Below are 21,106 nucleotides of genomic sequence, written 5' to 3' on the forward strand. Positions count from 1 at the left end.
TGGAAATTTAAACTTCAGTAACAATTTATTCAAAGTATGCAAGAACAAAGTAATTTACATTAAACTTCTGTAGTGTCAATATTTTTTTAAAATATGAAGCATTTAAAATTAGTTAAGAGAGCAGCAGTAATACTGTAAATATGTATGAACCAGGCTGATACAGCCATTTAAAATCACAGTAACAAGATATAAACCAATTTTGTTTAAAAGCTATTTATAAAAAACTATTTTTATTTTTAAGAGAACATACTTACAATCAGTTTTACTGGTTGTAAGGAATAAAACTGCTTAATGTTTAACCTGTTCAATACCTTAGTGCAGCAAGAGAATGTTTTAGGAAGCTCACATGGGAAACACACGTGCCTGGCACTCAACTTTTCATGGCACAATGGCTTTAGTACTCAACTGAGTGGCCTGCTAACCACGAACCTGGCTGGCTTCCAGAAGCAGCAAAATAAAGACTGGCAGGTAATGTCACTTTAATCCTAATTTGTCTTGTACAGCACTGAAAGTTTAACTGAGAAATCATGAAAGCTTTTATGACATGTCCAGGAACAATCTTTACCAGTATTCCTAGCAGCATTCCACACAATCTTTACTTACTAGCATGATGATACGAAGGTCAGTTACATTTTAAATTCCATTTCAGAACAGGCACATGGGGTATAACCACAGCTGAGCAAACCCTGAGCAAATTACCTTTCAAACAATGCTTCCAGCCCTGGTTTATCTTTTTAAGAAACTTTCTGCTGTTTTATGCAAGACAAGAATCAAGATGTTCATTTATTTTAGATTCCAAAACGTCAGTCCCACAGACAGGACAACTGACTCTTCTATCCTGCCTCACAGTATTGCTAGGGCCTGCAGAGGACTCTGGAAATTCAGCTCTGCTTTTTGTAGTTGTAGTGACATCAGTAGCCCCCTTTTGGATGAAATACTTTTCAAAGGCAGTTTTGTCTTCCTTTTTTGGCCATCGCTGCAGTGTGTTAACACATTCTAAGCTTTTTTTCTCAGATGCACCCTGAGCTCTTGGGGTCTGCTCCAAACAAATTCGTTTTGGTGACCAGTTAGAAGATGGCATAGCCCTCTTGCCAGCTGGTGAGCCTTGGCTTGATGTTTCTTCAGCAACACGAGCCATCCTAGCAGGCAACCCACAGTCGTTCTCATCATCTGTAGCAGCAGAGGATTTTGGAAACTCACGCTTCAAAGCTAAGTTGCTCTTCTCACTGTCACCATTGGCACGAAACAGAAAGGTGCCACTGTGGGGGAATTTTTCCAGTTTTGTCTCATTTTTAGGGGTTGGTACTGTCCTCACTGCTGAATGATGCAGTGAGCCATGTGCTTCACTGTCTCCAGCAGAGCTGCTGGCATTTGTGTTTTTCTCTGAAAGTACACCGTCTCCTCCTCCAAGCCGATATCCCGTTCCGCTGAAAGGAGTCAGGTCTTGCATACCAGGTATTTGTGTCTTGCCTGCAGAATCAGATTAAAAACTAAGTTAATAATTTTTTCATTAAAAATCATGGGCTTCACACAAAAAAACCTGCTGCTTGAAAATGCAGGAAACTAAACATTTTGTAGACAATTCAGCTGAGGAGCAGCCTAGAAGTGCACAAACAAACAGGCCCTGTAATAGTAACATCTAAACCAAGCTTATGTAGTGTTTGGTCCATATTTGTTCAAGAAAACATCTGGACAAAAATCAGTTTGGAAAAGAAAAAAAAAATCATGAAATACCTTTGTTAGCTGACTTGAGATGTGGAGCTTTTGCTGTCTGGGTTTTCTGCTTGGACTTCTCAGAGAATTTCTCTGGCTCCTTCACTTTGGTGAACGTGCCCCCACACGTCCTTTGGTGTTCATCCCACCAGAAGTCATGTGCAGAGGGTGCTCTGTTCATGGAGCGCTTCACGTATCCAAAGTAAGGTGCTCTGTTTTGGCAGGGGCCATTGCACCGCCACCAGTGCTGGCGGTACAAATTAATCTCATCGTAAAAAGTGTGATAGATCTACATTGAACAAAAACAAAACAAAACAAAAACCCTGTCATTCAGGAAGTTACAAATTTTATATCACTAGCTCTGTGATTTTTTTTTTTTAAATCTATTTCCATTCAATTCTTTCCATTACTGCTGTGATTTTTGTATTAGCAGTTAAAAGAGCTGGACCTGAGTAAAATCTGTTCAACACTTAGCTACATTAAAACAAAGATTCACAAAAAAGAGATAGGATGTGTAGGAATATGTCCTGGTCATCTTGTTTGAAATGCAATAAATCACTTTGGAAATCTATCTACAATTTCACCTAGAAGATGAACTGTTTAGAACTGGCATTGCAAACAATACCAGTATCCTTTCAGCTATTACCTTAACTGATCTTATTAGACATATTATTTTTAAATATTGACATATCAGTACTCTCTATTGACATAAATCCTGACTGCTCTTTACATTGAACACTTCTGTCCCTGCTACCATTAAGCTGTTTCTAGCTTACCACAAAAGCTTAAAAAAAGTTCTTACAGAGAACATATCTGAAAATTTTATGACTAACAACTCACCACAACTTCCTCAATCTGCTCCCACCACTGCCTTCAACAAAATAACTATGGAACTGAAAGACACTTGGATGCAAATTTGTATTGGTGCCAGCTGTGCAGTGTGTAACAAGAACGTTACGTATTCTGCACCAGTCAATAAAACACCCAATGAGGAAGAAAGCTCTATTAAATCAGGAGAAGAGGATTATTCTTACTGTGACATTGGCTCCAGTCAAGAGATTAATGCGACGCATGTGCTTGCAGAACTCCGGTCCATGAGACTCATGATCTTTGTAGTTATGAGTAACAAAGAGCAGGGCATGGATCATTTCATGCAACAGTGTCTGAAATGATGCAACCATTAGGTATTCAATGAAAAGCACTGCATTTTCAGTTTCATTATTAAGCTGCAAGTATTTTACTCTTCTACACTGGTCGTGGTACTGATCTTATCTTTGATTATTCACATATACAGGCTGGGTCATAAAAACCTAATACTTTGATCTATCAAACCAAATTATCCCTATTCCCACATGCTGCAGAATATCACTACAATAAGCAGCATTCCAAAAAGAAGAAATAATCCTCAAGCTTAAATCTTTAAAGACATCATCCCATATACAACCCCAAAAAAGAGCCACTTTTGAGCAAGATGAAACTCTACAGCTTTTCTGTTCTTAGGCAAATCTGAATGTTCAGCCAGCTCAAAGCAGCAGCTCCTTATTTTCTGCTGTTGGCCCTTTCAAAACTACAGTCCATGTTTGGTTTGAGTATTAAAGGATAATTTAGGAGTTAAAAACTTGGGGTGTATTTTTTTTTCTCTATATAAAGTGAATTAAATAAACAACTGACTTTAGATTTCTACTTGCAGTTGCCCACTTAGAAACATAAAACTAAAGACTGCCGTGGTACTGCAACACAAGCCACACAAACCTAACAATAAAGCCACCACTATTTTATGATCTCTAAGTTACTGCATAAAGGAATCCCACTATGGAATCTAAAATCTTAGTATGGGGGGGTGGTGGGCACAATATACTTTCTGTGCAGATTCATAAGCCACGTTCAAATACCTCCACAAGATCCTTCCTTGGCCGTAACTTTAGAAGCGGCTCACTGAGACGAATGGAACACAACCCACTTCTTTCATGATATGAACAGATACCAGCTGAGCTGAAAGGAAAAGCAGAAAGAAAATGCGAAAATCTATTTGTTTCTGTAGCACATAAAGGAAACAGAGAATTTAAGTTAAAATGTCATCCCCTATAAACTCATGCTAGGTCACTCAGAACATGTAATAAAATCACTTTGAGTAGTTACTTGAAAAACTCTGCATCGTTCAGTAAAAAAAAAAAAAAAATCCACGAGTTCCTTAGAGTAGAAAAACCTGTTTTGAAGGCAGAAGAATGTTTCCTTTAGAATTTGTGATGGACTAAAATACACTGCACGGAGGCTGGAGATTCATGGCAGCAAACACTGACTTAATTGCTGGTTGTTTCAATTTCACTCCCCACCCTCATCAACTTTTGACTCATACCGAACCTACATACACCATCACTTCCGTGCACTAATCCAGCAAACACCACTTTTTTTGTCTGTGTTAGTCCTACCGCGTTAGTCCTCCATCAGTGCAATAGCCAACTGTTTCCAAATGTCCAAAGCATACCGCAGCCAGCGGAGAATGAGAGGTGGCGGGTCTCCAGCCGCCAGCAACTGCACCTGCTGCAGAACTGCAGACTGCACTTCAAAGACTCCTGGGTTCGCTTAACCCCAGATTTCTTTTCTATCCCCCTTTCTAGTCTGTTCTAAATTTTTCTAGTACACTACTATTAGTTCGCACTTACCTTTCTGGCGTGCAGCAAAACTACGATAATGCGAACCCGAGCAGCACCACGGCTACCGGCCCTTCCCCGGCCCGGCACTGCCGGAGGCACGGCGGGCAGCTCCGCAAACACCGGATCGCCCTCCCGCCGCCTTCCCGGCCCGGACCGCCCCACAGCCCCTCTGCCGGCACAGGCAGCGCTCGGCCCCACACCCGCCGTGCCGCACCTGGTCATGCGGGGGCTCCAGGACACCGTGACAGCCTCCAGCTTGCCCCAGAAGAGCGTCTGGTTGAACTGCACGAACAGGGCGTGCACGTCGGGGCTGGGGTCCAGCAGCTCCCACGCCTCGTCCACCACCGACAGCGAGCGGGGGGACGGGCGGCGCGGAGAGACATCGGGGCGCTTTGCTGCTGCTGCTGCTGCTGCCGCCGCCTTGTCCTGCTCTTCCCACTCGTGCTGCAGCCTAAGGGCCAACAAGAAATCCTCGTCCTCCATCCCGAGCGCAGCTCCCGCCGGCCGGCAGAGCCGCAGCCGGGATCCGCAGCCGCCGCGGCGCACGCGCAGCACCGACCCGCGGGCCGCTGCGGCTGCTGCTGCCGCCGCGTCCTTCGGGCTGCGCCCCCTCCGCCCCTTCCTTCGCTTCCCTTCTCCACAACCCTTCCTTCCCTTCCCTCCGCCCCTTCCCTTCCCGCCCGCCCGGCGCGGGCCCATCGCGTCACCGGGGGCAGTCGCGGGCTGCGGGGCGCAGGCGCGGTGTCCCGGCGGCGGCGGGGCGGGCAGCGGGCGGTGGCGGCGGCTGCGGCTGCGGCGCGGACATGGCGCTGTCGCTGGGCGAGGGCGGCGGCGGGAGCCGGCTGCGGCGGCAGCTGGAGTCGGGCGGCTTCGCGGCGGGGGAGTACGTGAAGCAGCTGTCGCAGCAGTCGGACGGGGACCGGGACCTGCAGGAGCACCGGCAGCGCATCCAGGCGCTGAGCGAGGAGACGGCGCAGAGCCTGAAGCGGAACGTCTACCAGAACTACCGGCAGTTCATCGAGACGGCGCGGGAGATCAGCTACCTGGAGAGCGAGATGTACCAGCTCAGCCACATCCTCACCGAGCAGAAGGGCATCATGGAGGCCGTCACCCAGGCCCTGCTCCTCCAGGCCGACCGCGACGACCCCGCGCTGGGCGCCCGCCGCGCCGCCGCCGCCGCCGACCCCTTCCTGCCGCTGTCGGCCAAGGAGGCGGCGGCCAGCGAGGAGGGCCGGCAGCGCACCCTCACCACCCTCCTGGAGAAGGTGGAGGGCTGCCGCGACCTGCTGCCCGAGAGCCCCGGCAAGTACCTGGTGTACAACGGCGACCTGGTGGAGTACGACGCGGACCACATGGCGCAGATCCAGCGGGTGCACGCCTTCCTCATGAACGACTGCCTGCTCGTGGCCACGGCGCTGCCCAACCGCCGCGGCGCCTACCGCTACGACGCCCTGTACCCCCTGGACGGGCTGGCCGTGGTCAACGTCAAGGACAACCCGCCTATGAAGGACATGTTCAAGCTGCTCATGTTCCCCGAGAGCCGCATCTTCCAGGCCGAGAACGCCAAGATCAAGAAGGAGTGGCTGGAGGTGCTGGAGGAGACCAAGCGCAACCGTGCCCTGAGCGAGAAGCGGCGCCTGGAGCAGGAGGCGCTGCCCCGGCCCGCCCCGACGCCTCCCGAATCCACCAACCCCTTCGACGAGGAGGAGGACGAGGAGGAGGAGGACGAGCCCTCCGCTGAGGAGGAGGTTGTTGACCTCTCGCTGGAGTGGATCCAGGAGCTGCCCGAGGACCTGGACGTCTGCATTGCCCAGCGGGACTTCGAGGGGGCGGTGGACCTGCTGGATAAGCTGAACGAGTACCTGGCGGACAAGCCGGTGAGCCAGCCCGTCAAGGAGCTGCGGGCCAAGGTGGACGAGCGCGTCCGGCAGCTGACGGACGTGCTGGTGTTCGAGCTGTCCCCGGACCGCTCGCTGCGGGGAGGCCCGCGGGCCACCCGGCGCGCCGTGTCGCAGCTCATCCGCCTGGGCCAGTCCACCAAGGCCTGCGAGCTGTTCCTCAAGAACCGCGCGGCCGCCGTGCACACCGCCATCCGCCAGCTGCGCATCGAGGGCGCCACGCTGCTCTACATCCACAAGCTGTGCCACGTCTTCTTCACCAGCCTCCTGGAGACCGCCCGCGAGTTCGAGACGGACTTCGCCGGCAACAACGGCTGCTACTCGGCCTTCGTGGTGTGGGCCCGCTCCTCCATGAGGATGTTCGTGGATGCCTTCAGTAAGCAAGTATTTGACAGCAAAGAGAGTTTGTCGACTGCGGCGGAGTGCGTCAAGGTAAGAATGTCCAAAGAGGGGGGTGGTGGGGTGCAGTAGCTGAAACAAAGGCTTCGAAGCTTTAAATTCTCTTTTCTAAGTCTTGTTTAGTTGTTGACTCTTGTGTAGGTCTCTAGGGAGGTTTCCTGCGTTGAAATTGGTTCGAAGTTTGGGTTTTTTCAGTTTAACAGAGGAAAGCCTTAAGGTTATAATACGTGTCAAGAAAAATCCTGCCTTTATCAGAAATGCAAAATGTGTTGATTTGTAATTTGCCTTTAACTAAAATTTACATCAGCCATGCTTGAATTATTAGTGCTTCAGAACTTTCTCTTTGTTTTCCAAGGTTATTCTTCACTATATTTTCATACTTTGTTTGCAAGACTAACTTTTTCAGGTTATGCTTTCTTTCAGCTGCTAAGTGGGAGGGGGAAAAAAAAAGCTTGTGAGTGAGTTATAGTGTCCTGAGTATTTTTGACTGCCAGGGTGTATCCTTCAGTTATTAATTTCTCATTAATGAGATTCTTAAAGCGTGAGAAATAAGCATGAGTAACACTTCCCAGTTTTCTGAGATAAATTTGATAAATGTGTAAGATGTAAAGGGAACCTGCACAGTAATAACATCCTTTGCTTTTCTTTGTTATCCCAGGTGGCTAAAGAGCACTGCAAGCAGCTGAGCGAGATTGGGCTGGATCTCACCTTCATCATTCACGCCCTCCTGGTGAAGGATATCAAAGGTGCTCTACAGAGCTACAAGGATATCATCATCGAGGCCACCAAGCACCGCAACTCCGAGGAGATGTGGAGAAGGATGAACCTGATGACTCCAGAGGCGCTGGGGAAGCTCAGGGAGGAGATGAGGAGCTGTGGGGTGGGCAATTTTGACCAATACACGGGTGATGACTGCTGGGTGAACCTCAGTTACACTGTAGTAGCTTTCACTAAGCAGACTATGGCCTTCTTGGAGGAAGCATTAAAGCTTTACTTTCCAGAGCTGCATATGGTTCTTCTGGAGAGTCTGGTGGAAATCATCCTGGTGGCTGTCCAGCACGTCGATTACAGTTTACGGTGTGAGCAGGACCCTGAGAAAAAAGCATTCATCAGGCAGAACGCCTCTTTCCTGTATGAAACTGTCCTTCCTGTTGTGGAAAAAAGGTTTGAGGAAGGAGTTGGAAAGCCAGCCAAGCAGCTACAGGATCTGAGAAATGCCTCGAGACTGATGCGTGTAAATCCAGAAAGTACCACCTCTGTGGTGTGAAGTGAGCCTGACTGTTCTGGGAACAGGGTGGCAGCACTTACTGAAGATGTACATTGAACAGATGAACTAAACAGGGGTTTTTGAGTCCCTGAAAGGTGCAGAACTCTTATCTGCTGTATTCCAGAAGCTGGAGACTTTGAATCAATGCCTACAAGCATGCAATGCTTTACTTGGTGGATGGGGTGTAGGGAAGTGAGAAGGTGGAGGTCACATGTCCTTGGACAGCATATCCTCTACAAAGGGCTTGTATTGTATTTGTGACTTGGGAAATAACTGTAATACACAAATTTGGGCCAGTTGTTTGTGAAAGTCTTGCATACATACACAGCAGATGGCAGGAAAAGATAAATTCTTATCATGTCACTGTAGCAATTCTTTTTTGAGGCAGTGTTCTGGTAGGAGGGGAAGTGCTGAAGCATTCCCAGGGTGTGGTATTCAGTAAGGCACATCCACCATCCAGATGTGACTCAGCACTGCAGGTAAATGACATGGGTTTGAACAATGATTTTTGTAGTAGAAATGCAGACTTTTCTTTAACATTGAGATTATCTTCATTCATTTCAGAGGCAGATTGAAAGAAAAATGTTTTTAGTATAGGTTCTGGTGTTTGGGTGAAGGGGCTTCTTCTGTTTAATAAGCTGACTAAGTTATAGCTGTCTGAAAACAAACCTACTGTCAGAACTATTTGTTTCCTTCAAGAGAAGTGAGAATAAATTGCTTCCCTTCCTCTTTGTGTTCCTCTTCCATGTTTTCTCATGGATCTAATTGGGATCATGTCCATTTAGTGAAGTGTGCACTGTTGCTTGAGGTGCTGTCACAAATGCATTATGGGCTGTTGTCTTCTGGTTGGAACCACAGTGAAGGGGCATAAATGCTCTTGAGACATGCAAGGCAGGGAGGGGGATGGAAGGGACTGTTTCATTTGGAAGAAATTGAATATTAGTTTTGCTGTACAGAGCAGCACCTGGTGAAGAGACTGTGGGGCTTTTTGTAAGAGATGTGAACTTTGAAATATACACTATCCCCTGCAACAACAAGGATAATTTCCTGTAATACAGCTATAAGCAAGAACAACTATCTTTTTGGCAGAAATCACAAGGATTTGGTTGGCAGTTTTAATGTTGATGGGGAAAGTTTATACAAATCCTCTTATGTTTGGATTGAATGATGTTGGCTGTCTTGTGCAGTGTGTGTCTGTGAGAATAAAATAAGCCAAGTCTTGTGTCAAGGCTGGCTTTGGAAAGCTGTCAGCTTCAACTTCTGAGCTGTGCAAACTTCTTCCACTTCTGTGCAAACTTTCTTAGTTGTGAGAAAATCATGTTCCAGCTAAGGAACCTTGTATTAGTCCCTCAAAAAGTGTCCTTAACTGGGATAACCAAATCTCCACTTCCTGTAATGATTCCAAATTAAATCTTTTGCAGTTTGTATCATGGTAATTGAGGCCTTGTGACAGCCTGAACAAACAAAAGGCATCACTAGTAAAACCTTCTACATAACTACTAGATTGAAGCTTCTTAATTTCTTCCTATTTTCATAGTGCTAGTTCAATGCAGTTTTCACTTCAGTGGCTGGGTTTTGTTTTCTTGCTCTTTGGATGCCTTTTGAACTGTCAGATTTTGCAAAGCATCCTATTGTCTCTGCTCACTTGCTTTTCAGTCTTTGGGCCTTTTACTAGCAGCTCACAAAATGATCCATACAAATTGTTTTTAAAGGGTAACTTCTTGCTTCCAGCTTATATTGATTGAAAACCAGTGAAATAGTTCTCCTTTTATTTCAAGGGACAGGGACAGTGAGAGTTAGAACTTGTTGAATGTGTTGTGTCAGAGAGAGAGTCCTGTTGGTGTTATTTCAGGAGTGAGCTGGTTTTGATATCAGAACCTATGAAGTACAGCAAAGTAATATCATCTCTGTCATGTGTTTATAGTGGGAAAGATGTCAACGTAAATAACCTGAGAAATACTTTCAAGTGAATTATAAATTAGAGCTCTGTGGTGATGGGTATTTTGGAGGAGAAGGAGAAGAGATGGCTTTTTTTTCTGTGAACACAGGTGTATTTTTTTTTTTAACAGCAGAAGAAAGAATAAATACAGATGAGCCTTATCTTTGTGTGTGTTAGCAAGAGAAGGGTTAGATGTGGAACTCTAGAATGATTATTGTGATGCTTGGGGATTTTATGCAAGAAGCTGAATTGTAATTTCCCAGTTTCCAAGCATTAACATGAGGCTGCAAAGGAGGAGAGCCCAGTTCATGCTTTTATTGTGAGCTGGTGAAGCACAGCTTACCCTCATCAGAGGATGAAATGTTGAGTGTAATTCTGCCACATGCTGTGTTATTCCCCTGTCACTGAGCCCTTCATCAGTCTGTTTATGGCACCTGAGCCTGCTGATTTTTGTCATCCATGGAGCAGTGGGCTTACACTGAGGCTGGTTTGAATGCATCAGGGAATCAGGCTTTGGGTCATCAAACATCCTGTTCTTGTGCCTGTCACAATTCAAACAGGTGTGGATTTGTATAAACTGCTACAAGTGGCTTTGGTATTTTGTAACTTGTGAATCTATTAAAGTGGTGATTAAAGAAAAACAGTAACATAAAGAAAATGGTATGGAATTAAACTCAACACCCTTTTATGCTAACTTAGTTAACAGGGAAAAATCAGTGTATGCTGAGTCATAGTTTAATAAATTTCAGTTTTGGAATGGCACTTTCCCTTTCCTGACTGTACATTTGTTCAAGTTGGGATTTGCAGTAACTGCAGAATGATATGATAGTGATTCTGCTGATTTGAGAAAGAACTAATATTGGGGTTTTTTTGAGACAACTGCATATAAAATCTGGTTTCCTTTAGCTGCTGTGACAAAATTGTGTAAAATTATTTTAATTTGGATAAATTTATGTATTAGAATTTAATGCAATAACTTTTCTGAACAATGGAGACCATGTACTAAAACTTTTGGATATGCAACACTAGTGGTGTGCTTGTTTTGATCATCAGGAAAAGGATGTTGGTTTGAAGTTGGACTTCCAGTGAAGTCAGAGAGCTTCAGGTCAGTCCTTGTGAGGGAGAGGTGAGCAGCAGTGAGATGAAAGCCAAGTGATGTCACAGTGAGGTGACACTGGAAGAAAATGTTTCTGAGCATAGAGGAGAGGCTGTGCTCTTGTCTGAGGGGACTGTGTGTGTGATGGATTATCAGCACTGGGCCAGTGTAATGCTAAGGGTTTGTTATCTTCCAGGCTTTTTTGTATCGAGTCCATCCATTCTTATCTTGGGTGCTGAATGTGTAGTAGAGCCTGTCCCCTCACTAGGTGGAGCTTTGTGCACTGAAATCCCAGCAGGCTGCGAGCAGGCACAGGCAGGGAAGCTGCTGCCCTGCTGTGTGGCTTGGCAGGTTTTGGGTAGCATGCTAAGGGAAGAAGATGCTGCAGAGAATGACCCAGATGTTAGGTTCAGGTATTTTTCATTCCTTGGCAGTGGTTGTGTTCTGCATTTTCTGATTCTCATACTATTCATTTTTTCAGTTCATGTTTTCCTGAGTTGTTTCTGTACTGTTGTCAGGTATCCTTCAGAGTATCTCACCTCTCTGCTTTTCTTTAAGGGAGATGCCAACATGTGACTTGTGTTCTGCCTGGAAAGCACTGCTGCACTTCAGGCCCCTGCAGAAATGGGAGAAGCTGCTTGTCCCAGCTGTGGTTTTATGTCTCGTGTAAGATGTTCAGATTAGTGACTTCTCAAAGTCAAGTTTGTGTGACTTCTGGTCATTTTACTTCAATGTTGGACTAAATTCCTGTGTAGCTTCATGCTCACAGCACAGATTTGCACTCCAGCACCGTAAAACAGAAGGTCCCCACACCTATTGTTATAACTTACACACTCTTTATATTCTCTGTGCTCCCCAGCTATTTCAATTTAACTGGTTTAGCTTTTACTTAAAAATATTCGTAGTTTTGTAGACTCTTCAGTGTATTTTCTCTGATGAAAATAAAATCTTGGATGGAGCTTATCTGTCAAGCAGCTCTGTGACCATCGACATCTTTTTACTCACAGGTTCAGGAGTTGTGATACACCTTCAGTCTCTACAAAGTCTGAGGGGTAGTGGAGGGAGAAACACTTCAAAATAGGAAATAGAGTTTTGTCATTTACCTCTTCAGCCTTGTAGATGCTTGGATTGATGATGTTTTCAAGTTACTTTAAAAAGACAAATTAAAAGCATACAGCTCTTCATCTAATTGCACCAAGATACACAGTTCTTCCTCTGTCCTCTCAGAAACTGATCCAAACAAAATCAAAAGTCTCATGAATGTAAGAGATTGCATTTGCATTGTGATACAAGGTATGTGAATCTAAACACTGCACACTTAGGCAAAGTTCAGATCTGGACTTCAGATGTTCTCCAGACTGACTGGGATGAGGGAAAACTTTGCCTCAGACTCCTCCAGACTTCTGGACTTTGAATTCTCTGGGCTTTTAGTCACTCCTACTGTTACTAAAAATCATAATTCACAGACAACAATCTGTGCCAATCAGACTAATGTGTTTTGCTTTGTTTTGTTCTGTTTTAATTATAGCTTTGCAGCACTGCTGCAGTCAGGGCATTCCTGTTAGGTTAATTTTTCAAAACCAGTATTCACAATAGGAAGGAGCCCATCTCCCAGCCCCAGCTCCTGCAGGATGGGATTGTCAGGAGAGTACTTGAAGCTCTGCAGAGAATCCTTCCTTCCTCAGGATACAGTGAATATTTCTCTCAAAATGCAGATCTCTGATAAGCAGCTTCTTCTCTGCTTTATTTCCCCCTCACTGACAACTGGCAGGATTGTTTGTTTTCCCACTCCACAACATAACCTCTCCAGCAAAGGTGCCAGACTCTCTTTGTGGAGGAAGGATGTCAAACTGGATGTTGAGTTACAGTCTGTCCATCTGTCCTAGCACGATTCAGGCTATATAACTCCCTGCTTGCTCTTGCTGTTGACTAAACTGGTGGGGAGGAGGAGAATTGGGAGACTTAAAAAGAAAGATCTGTAATCTTTGTCCCTCTGGCTTCCACCCAGCAGGGTGCTTACCCGCTGAAGATGCCCCCCCTGAATCTGGGAAGCCCACTGCTATATCAGAGGCAATTAAATCCTTAAGTGCTTTCCCAAGTGGAGGATCAGTAAATTTATTTTGAAATTTGCAAAAACAATCGACAAAGAAGGGATGGGAGAGTAGCACCAGAGCAACAGCACCACATGAGCAAACAAAATGTGTGTTTCTGGGGCATCTCAGCTCTAGTGTGACAAATGGTGGTTCCAAACAAAGCCTGCCCCTTCTTCGGTGGGAGGAGGAGGCTCCATAAATCATCAGTGCTGCAACTTCCCAGGAGGCAGCAATAACAGTGTAAAAAAAAAAAGTCACTTCATCTGAGCGGCTGTAAAGCACGTTAGGCTGGAGGAAATGCCCTCGGGAAAGCGGTGACACTTGGGGAAGGGTGCACATCCCAGCTGGAGCGCCCACTGCTCTGAGCTGTGGCCCCACCTGAGCCCCCACCTGCCTCACACCACGCTCCCTGATCTTGCCCAGCTCCAGAACCCCCGTGGTGAGCGGGTTCCAGTGGCCCGGAATAGGGCTGCTCCCTGCCGGCAGGACTAACCCGCCTCCTTTGCTTGAGATGCGTGCAGGAGCAGAAGGCGCCGGTGCCGCCGGCCGCAGCTTCACGGCACAGCCCCTCTCCTGGTGTGCTCTAATCAGCCTCTAGTTTTTGTCATCCGCTGAAGTTTATTACCATCTAAATAGCCTTTCAGCCCGAGAGGTCCTGGGGGGTTTCTGCCTCTGCTGCCTCATGCCCTGTGAAATTAATTCCTGGAAGAGCATGTCCTCACAGGAAAATGGTAAGAGCTCAACTAAGCTGGTTTAGAAACTGTTTTAAATCCCCACAAGTTCTTCTATGGCCCCTTAGTTTGGATTGAGGCACTTTCTAAGTCCTCAGCTTGGGGTAAAATATGCTTAGACAGGAAAGTATTTGTTTCAGCCAAAATTACTGCACTGAATCCTGCTGTCTGGGACGATGTTTTTGAGTACTGTGAGCATATTCCATATTTAACTTAGCATGTGTTTCTGGGCCTTGAAGATTTAAGGGCCAGACTCAAATGCCTTTAATCAGGAAGCAATTAATTGCACAGATTTCCTCCTTGCAGCCAGTGTAGCACTCAACCAGGTAATGCTCCCTGTGAGGCAGTGGCTTATGCCTGCACACAACTTTTATTACTGTGTATCTCTGCTAATTAGTGCCTGTTGGATGGTAGGCCAGGGTGCTACAGGGGGTTCAGATAAAAGGTACAATCAGTTAAGACAATCTAAAGATAGCTTTAAGAAGGAAATAAAATGGTTTGCATTCCTGATGAATTTAAAAAATTATTATTACTGTTATTGTTGTTGTTCCTGAAGAAAACTTGCAAGAAAGATTCACAATTTTGAGTTTTGAGTTAAGGATTGTTCCAAGTAACTTGTAGTTGAGCACACTCAGCTGGATTTTTTTCTAGAGCGCTGTGATGCTCACCCAAGACCAACCCCAAGCAGAAAACACCTAGTTTGTATCTATTGCACTCACCTTCAGGCAATCACAGTCCTGGTTCCCCATCAAAAATGGTGCTCAGCTTCACTTGGAGAGCAGAGTATGGGGAGCTGGGGCACATATTTAGCCCTCACTGACAGTCTTGGGGCAGGACACACACAATGTCTCACAAAGCAGGACAGTAAAGCTTAGCTGCCCTTCTACCCCACGCTCAGGCCAGGGCCATTGCTCCACCTGCTAATGCTGACACCAGCCTTGCTCACTCTCAAACACAAGCCTCACATCCTTCCTGTCCTACATGCTGGCTATAAAGAACAAATTCCCTCATTATTCTGTCATTATAATTTACTAGCAGAAGCCTTCCTCTCTGCACACACAACTCTTCATGTTTGACTATTATAATTGTATTTTCAAAGTTATAAATAACACGTTAGCCTGGTTTATGTGTTCATGCAAGTCAGGCTATAAACTGGCAGATGAATGAAATTAACTGTCTCCAGAATTCACATTCCTGTCACTTATTCAATTATTTGATCAAGGTAATTGCTCAGAGCAACAGCTAATTGGAAAATGACATGCATTTACCCTCACTATAGAGGAAGAGAGGCTTATCAGGTATTTTACTGCAGGCACTTTCATTACTTCCAGTATTCTGGAAGAACCCGGGGTTTTAAATGAGCCAGACTCAAACACACAAGACTTGTTTTTTAGCCAGATGCTTCCCCATCCTTAAAATAGCTCCAGTATTTTGCAGTGCAAGGGTTTGAACACGCCTCTACTGCAGCACACACAGGTATCTTGGCACACACATGAGCAAGCTGCAAGCCAAGTTTGCCTGCAGCACAAAATGTGTTCCTGCTCTGTGTATCCTGTGTTCCTGGTGTAGGAAAGACTGTGAATCCACCTTACCAGCTCAAATCCTACATCACAGTTACAGCTTGAAACCAATGCCTTTAAAATTATGTCTCTGTCCCTCACCTTGCCCAGATATCCTGGTTAACATTCTGAGTTTGTTATTAAATAAATATTAATAAATAATATTAAATAAATATTAATTGTTATTAAATTAAAATCTAAGAAAGAGATGCTAGAACAGAGGGAGGAGGGATAGAAAGAATCAGGAGGCAGGAGGCTCAATTTCTAAACTAGTCCCTCTTTCCATTATCAGCTTTAGCATTGTCTGGAGTTGGAATATTTCATTTGTTTAAATAAGAGACAGGCAAGCAATTTTCCAAGCTGTATGGAAGGGGAGGAAGCTCATCTATCAATGCCAACAGTTTGCAGCCTATTGTCTGCAGGCCCTGAGGGTTATCTGTTGGGGAAAGGGAGCTAAGAAAATCAACCCTGTTGCCCATCACCTTAAATTTGCGACAGATGGTCTGCGCCTCTCTTGGTAAATATTGGGGTCAGCAAATTAAAAATTGGGTAAAACCCAGGGTGTTTTCTTCCTTCTGTTCATGAGCAGTTCAAGCATCAGGTTTTGCATGTTTGAAAAAACAGCTCCAGGAGTGGTCCATGGAGCATGAGAGCTGAGAAACACTGTGCCAGTCTCAGTCCCTGAGGTGTCGCAGTGCTGCTAACGCTGCATGACAGCTCTGGGACAGTCTGGGAAACTCACTGTACTGTGACCCCTGTCCGAGGGGCTGGCACTGCCTACATTCACATGAGGAGTAGTGAACCAGGTGAAGAAACAACTGCAGCACAGCCTATTTGTACTTGTACCAGGACATGCTTGATATCAGGGGTTATTTTAGAGTAGGAAGTAGAAGTATCCAGTAAGGAAATAAAAATACCCCCACTATGCAGTGTTGGTGTATGTCTCCCAGTTGTCCCTGGGAGAAGGAGAGTTAGATTCATTAAGCACCTATAAGCATAATTTTGTTGTAGTGCTTAGTAGGATTGCTGTGCAGTTTGGACAAGGGGGATGCTGAGGGCATCAGGTGCCATTCCTGCCCACAGCTCTGTGACACTCACGGCCACAGCAAGCTGCAAACAAGGATGCTGCCAAGGTTTGGTGTTCTGTGAGTGACTCCAGACAGTGGAAAACTGTCCTCAGAGTGTGAAGCTGTGATCTCTAAGCTGTGGCTAATTGAATAAATCAGTAACCTGATGGCGCCACAAGACACCGCACAGGGGGCATGCAGGCTCCTGTTTCCAGCTCTAGGCACAAAGGGAAAAAAAAACTTCAACAAGATACTGTGGGTATCCCTGTGAACTCAGGCTGCTGCTACGGCTAAAGCAGGGCACGGGCGTGCAGGGAAGTGGCCGCTCCAGAGCGCCAAGGCAGCAGGGCCAGCAGAGGGAGCCCGCGGCTGCCGCATCCCGGGATAGCCACAGCCCCGCATCCCGGGATAGCCACAGCCCCCCGCCCAGCCCCGCATCCTGGGATCGCCCTAGTCCCGCAGCCAGCCCCGCATCCCGGGATAGCCACAGCCCCGCATCCCGGGATCACCGCAGCCCCGCGCCCAGCCCCGCATCCTGGGATCGCCCTAGTCCCGCAGCCAGCCCCGCATCCCGGGATAGCCACAGCCCCGCATCCCGGGATCACCGCAGCCCCGCGCCCAGCCCAGCGCAGCAGCTCCTCATCTCCCCCAGCCCGCACCTTTCCAGGCCAGCCCCGCAGAGCCCCGCAGAGCCCCCGCACGCCGCTCCGCAGTCCTGCAGCCCCCCCACCCAGCAGCCCTGCGGCCTTGGATCCCGCAGCCCTCCAGCCCAACATTTCCCTGTGCCCCGCACCCAGAAACCTCATGCCTCCCAGCTCGGTGTCCCGGCAGTCCCACAACCACGGCAGACCTGCATCCAAATGTCCATTTCCGTAGCCCTGCAGACCCGCAGCCTAGCACCAAGCCCCAAATTCCCAAATGCCCGAATTTCAGCATTCCCACATCCCAGCAGCCCTGCAGCGCCTACCACCCGCGCTCACAGCCCATCATCCAGCACTACAGCCAAGCTGAAAAGCAGCCCCGCAGCGGCACAGCTCCATGTGCCGCAGCCCCAGGGCCAGCAGCTCCGCATCCCAGCCCCGGGCACACAGCGAGCCCGGCTGGCACAGAACTCCTGCTCCTGGCTCTAGGCTTTACTGTGGCTTCTGCCCTCAGGCGCAGTGACAACTGCGACTGGAGGTGGCTGTAGTTACATTTTGGGGATTTTGCCAGAGGCCCTGCTATGAACTGTATGGACAGAGGTGCTATTTCATTCCTGAGAGCTGGATAAATTCTCCTAATGTGATTTTGCCACAGCCTGAGCCTGAGGAGGCAGCTTTACACGTGCACTGGATGCAGCCAGCACTACGGATGCACTATAGCTCCCATAGCTCTGCAAGGCTGGAGGCAGGCATGCAACATGGGAAAGGCAGGCAGCAGCTGCTTCTGCAACTTCTTGGCTCCAATACTACAGCTGGTACTTCACTGTCAGCTTTACCTCCACCAGGAACAGTCCTTCCCTATGCACAGGAACAGATTTTTCTGCAGGATTTTGGCACTGGGAAACCTGGTGTTTTTGTTCCATTGGGACATTTATCCTGGCAACTGTGAATCAACAGGATTGCACTTCTGCAATGGAAAAATTCAATAAATCTACACAGAAAAACTATTCTCCCCCAGTTTTTGTCTAGTCCTGTCCACTTTGTGGTCCTGCTGAACCTCATGCTAGCAGCTCCGTGCAGGAGGGTGGTAGCATGATCCATCTGTTGGAGCATCCCTTATCTGGCTGACTTACAGCAAAGCCTTGCTATTATATCCAAAGTCATAGCACAGGTGTGCTGCTCCTCTGTGAATATATTCCAGAGGCACATGTGGGCTGTCTTAGCTGGAATTTAATCCTATTTTTTATTCAGGCACAAAATGTCTGGTTACAATTTTCAGCTGAGAGAAGGTGCTTGAAATGGAAAGAGTTGTCACAAAATGGGATAGAAAACAAAGCTGTGGAAAATATTTTCAGACAAACAACAAAATGCAGTTTGAATCAATGGTAATATTAAATTTCAGTGCTTTCAAGATTTTTTATTATTATTATTACTTAAAAGTAAAATTATTTAAATTGTAGAAGACATTTGAATAAAGAAAACATTATTCTAATGTCAACAATGGAAAAAGGAATGCTTTGATATTAACAATTTCTTCCTTATTACTTTTATTTGAGAGATGTATTTAGCATATTTTCTTTCATAGGTTTCATAAGAAAAACAATAGTTTTAAGGAATCAGAATTTTTCAATCAGACAACATTTTGCTGAAAACTGCTATCTGAAACAAAGCTGGAAATAGTTAGTGTGAAAAGTCTAGCAGGAATCTTTTGGTCCCAGATGTGTTATTCTGCTTCCCCTGGTATGACAGAGGTACTTAAAATGAAGGTTCAAAGATGTAGCGCCAGTGTAACTAACTACATATTTCCTGACATTTGTGCCTGTCAGCACAGGGGTGGTTAGACTGCTATTAATAAATCTGAGCTTAATTCATTCTCATACCACAGGGAGCAATCCCAGTGATTCCCAGGGAAAAATCAGTGCCAGTGGTACAAGAGGCTTTTTACTAATTTATTTCTATCTGTATTTTGTTCAGAAGAAAGATACAGATAGCAAACACAGCCCAATCCCAGCCCTTCTCTGCTGAGTCAGAGTCAGCTTCTTAGATTTTATGGATCTCAAGTCAGGAAGGCAGGATGGTCTTGTGGCTTAGGACATGGACTGTGAGTCAGAATAGTTTATCAATAGGGAAAAAACCTGTTCCTTTTATTTATTAGCAGGTCATTATTTAACCAGCAAAATTGCCTTCAGAAGATTTAAACACTGAAGACATTTTAAAGACAAAAGGGCTAAAAAAAAAAAGAAGTCCAATTGACATTTGATCATTTCTGCATCAATATTACATTTATTCTTACCAGCTCCTTCTGGAAGGAAATGGACAAGCACCAGGGTAAAATATCAGAAATATCCTGATTTGCGTTTTAGGCTTGCCAAACTCCCCGTTGATTAAACTGGGAATGTTGATTAAGGACCTCAAGCTGTGACCCTCAACAATTCAGTCAGGTTATTCCTGCTGCTTAGCAAGGCTTGAGTTAAATTGGAAAGCAGGATAGAGTGTCAGTGAATTTATCAGCTCTGAGCAGTGTGTTTCTATGCAGATAACTTGCAATACCTCCCTGCTCAGCCCCAGAGTGTTACAGGGGATTCAATAGGTTGTCTGTCTGCTGGTAGGAGATATTAAAGTCCTTCAGGAAAAAAAAACCTAAAAACCAATCCCTCTTTGGACTGATCCTCTGGAAGTCACTCATTCAGGCAGTAGAGTTAATGATCACTTGGTGGGTTAATAGCCAAACATGAAGTCAGAGATGATTAAAGCTTAAAAAAAATTAACCACTCAGTGACTGTAGTCAAAGACAGTATTCAGGGTTTTTTTGATGGTTCCTTCTCTGTCTAGGCTCCCACAGAGGCTGACAAGGGATAGTTTAACTTGTCAAGGCAATAGCACCATAGTGACAAAACCCTAAGAAGGCCATCAGTTTGCTGCACAGGACCTGTTTTGCATACCAGGCCTTTGATCTTTAAGTGTATTTAGCATTGCCATTTTTTTAATGAGTGTGGTGAGGAGGTGAAATGGGTCCCTTGCTTAAGTAGGACAATTTATTATTGTCACTTAGCTTGTGAAGGACAAGCCATGCAGAAGAGCTCCAGTCAGGGAAGAGAGCCTTGAATGCAAGGACATTTATGCTTCAGTTCACAGGGAAGCAGGCTGCACAGGGGTTTGCAGAATCCAGCTCCCACTGCATTGGGAATAAAAAATGTTTTTATTTCTTCACCTTCAATTCATGCTGCCTCAGTTTACTGACAAAAGAAATGTTAATTATTTACTAACAAAGATAGGGCTTTCCCTTCTGCTTTATGCTATGGCAATAAGGTTGTGGGGAAAATGTTGACTGAATAACCCATGGTGCCACTTGCTGCTGTGCAAAGTCAAAGGAATTGACACCAATTTTGAGGGTACCAGCTGAGCCTTTCTATCCAGCAGGGAAGGAAAGAGAAACCATCGCAAACCAAATGGAGATTTTTCCAGTGAGACCATGGAGAGATGGTGTGATACAGGTAAATGATAGAGCTAAGAACAGCTTCTGCTTCCAAACACAAGATGGTAAGAAACAAGTGGCATTTCTTGTTTCTGTGATCTTTGATGGAGAGCAATGTAAAAGCCAGGACAGACAGCACTTAGCAGCACCTAGCTGTACATCTGACAGGTCTTGATCATGTATTCTCACAGGCAGAGGCAGCAGCACGAGACAGGCAGGGCTTTGCTCAGAATCCAACATCCATGTGTGCCTCACCCACAGAGACAAGCAGTCCCTTGGGGCAGTGCCTGGCACTGGTCAGCTGGGCATACACAAGGAAGGGACCCAAAAGGCCTCCCAGGAGGAGATCTGCTCCTGTGGTTTTCAGCCCTCCCTTAAGGGACACACATGTGGTCCACAGGACAAGAGGAGTTGGTCAGTGAAGTGAATGGAGAAAAAGTGAATGAACAGGTGCATCTACTCCCCCACACACAAACAAATGTTACAGCAAGGGAGCAAGAGCACTGAAATGTACCCTAGGCTTTGTCTGGTTTCTTTTCTGTTGTAAGTGAAAATCACCACGGAACCACAGAAC

The 21,106-nt window shown here is 46.0% G+C and overlaps 2 protein-coding genes across 2 annotated transcripts; one reads left to right on the plus strand and one right to left on the minus strand.

Annotated features, from left to right (window-relative positions):
• On the minus strand, nucleotides 1-4,999 carry SPRTN (SprT-like N-terminal domain). The gene is made up of 5 exons (XM_079297551.1): nucleotides 4,582-4,999; nucleotides 3,606-3,705; nucleotides 2,748-2,876; nucleotides 1,735-2,002; nucleotides 1-1,470 (listed from the first exon to the last, which is right to left on the minus strand). Exons 1-5 carry the CDS (start codon nucleotides 4,848-4,850, stop codon nucleotides 755-757), a joined length of 1,482 nt encoding a protein of 493 aa, XP_079153677.1. The 5' UTR covers nucleotides 4,851-4,999; the 3' UTR covers nucleotides 1-754.
• Nucleotides 5,000-5,062: 63 nt separating this feature from the next.
• Nucleotides 5,063-10,632, plus strand: EXOC8 (exocyst complex component 8). The gene is made up of 2 exons (XM_079297843.1): nucleotides 5,063-6,697; nucleotides 7,323-10,632. Exons 1-2 carry the CDS (start codon nucleotides 5,171-5,173, stop codon nucleotides 7,929-7,931), a joined length of 2,136 nt encoding a protein of 711 aa, XP_079153969.1. The 5' UTR covers nucleotides 5,063-5,170; the 3' UTR covers nucleotides 7,932-10,632.
• Nucleotides 10,633-21,106: the final 10,474 nt, after the last annotated feature.

This window comes from Erithacus rubecula (assembly GCF_903797595.1).
Source record: "Erithacus rubecula genome assembly, chromosome: 2".
Classification (NCBI taxonomy): Eukaryota; Metazoa; Chordata; class Aves; order Passeriformes; family Muscicapidae; genus Erithacus; species Erithacus rubecula.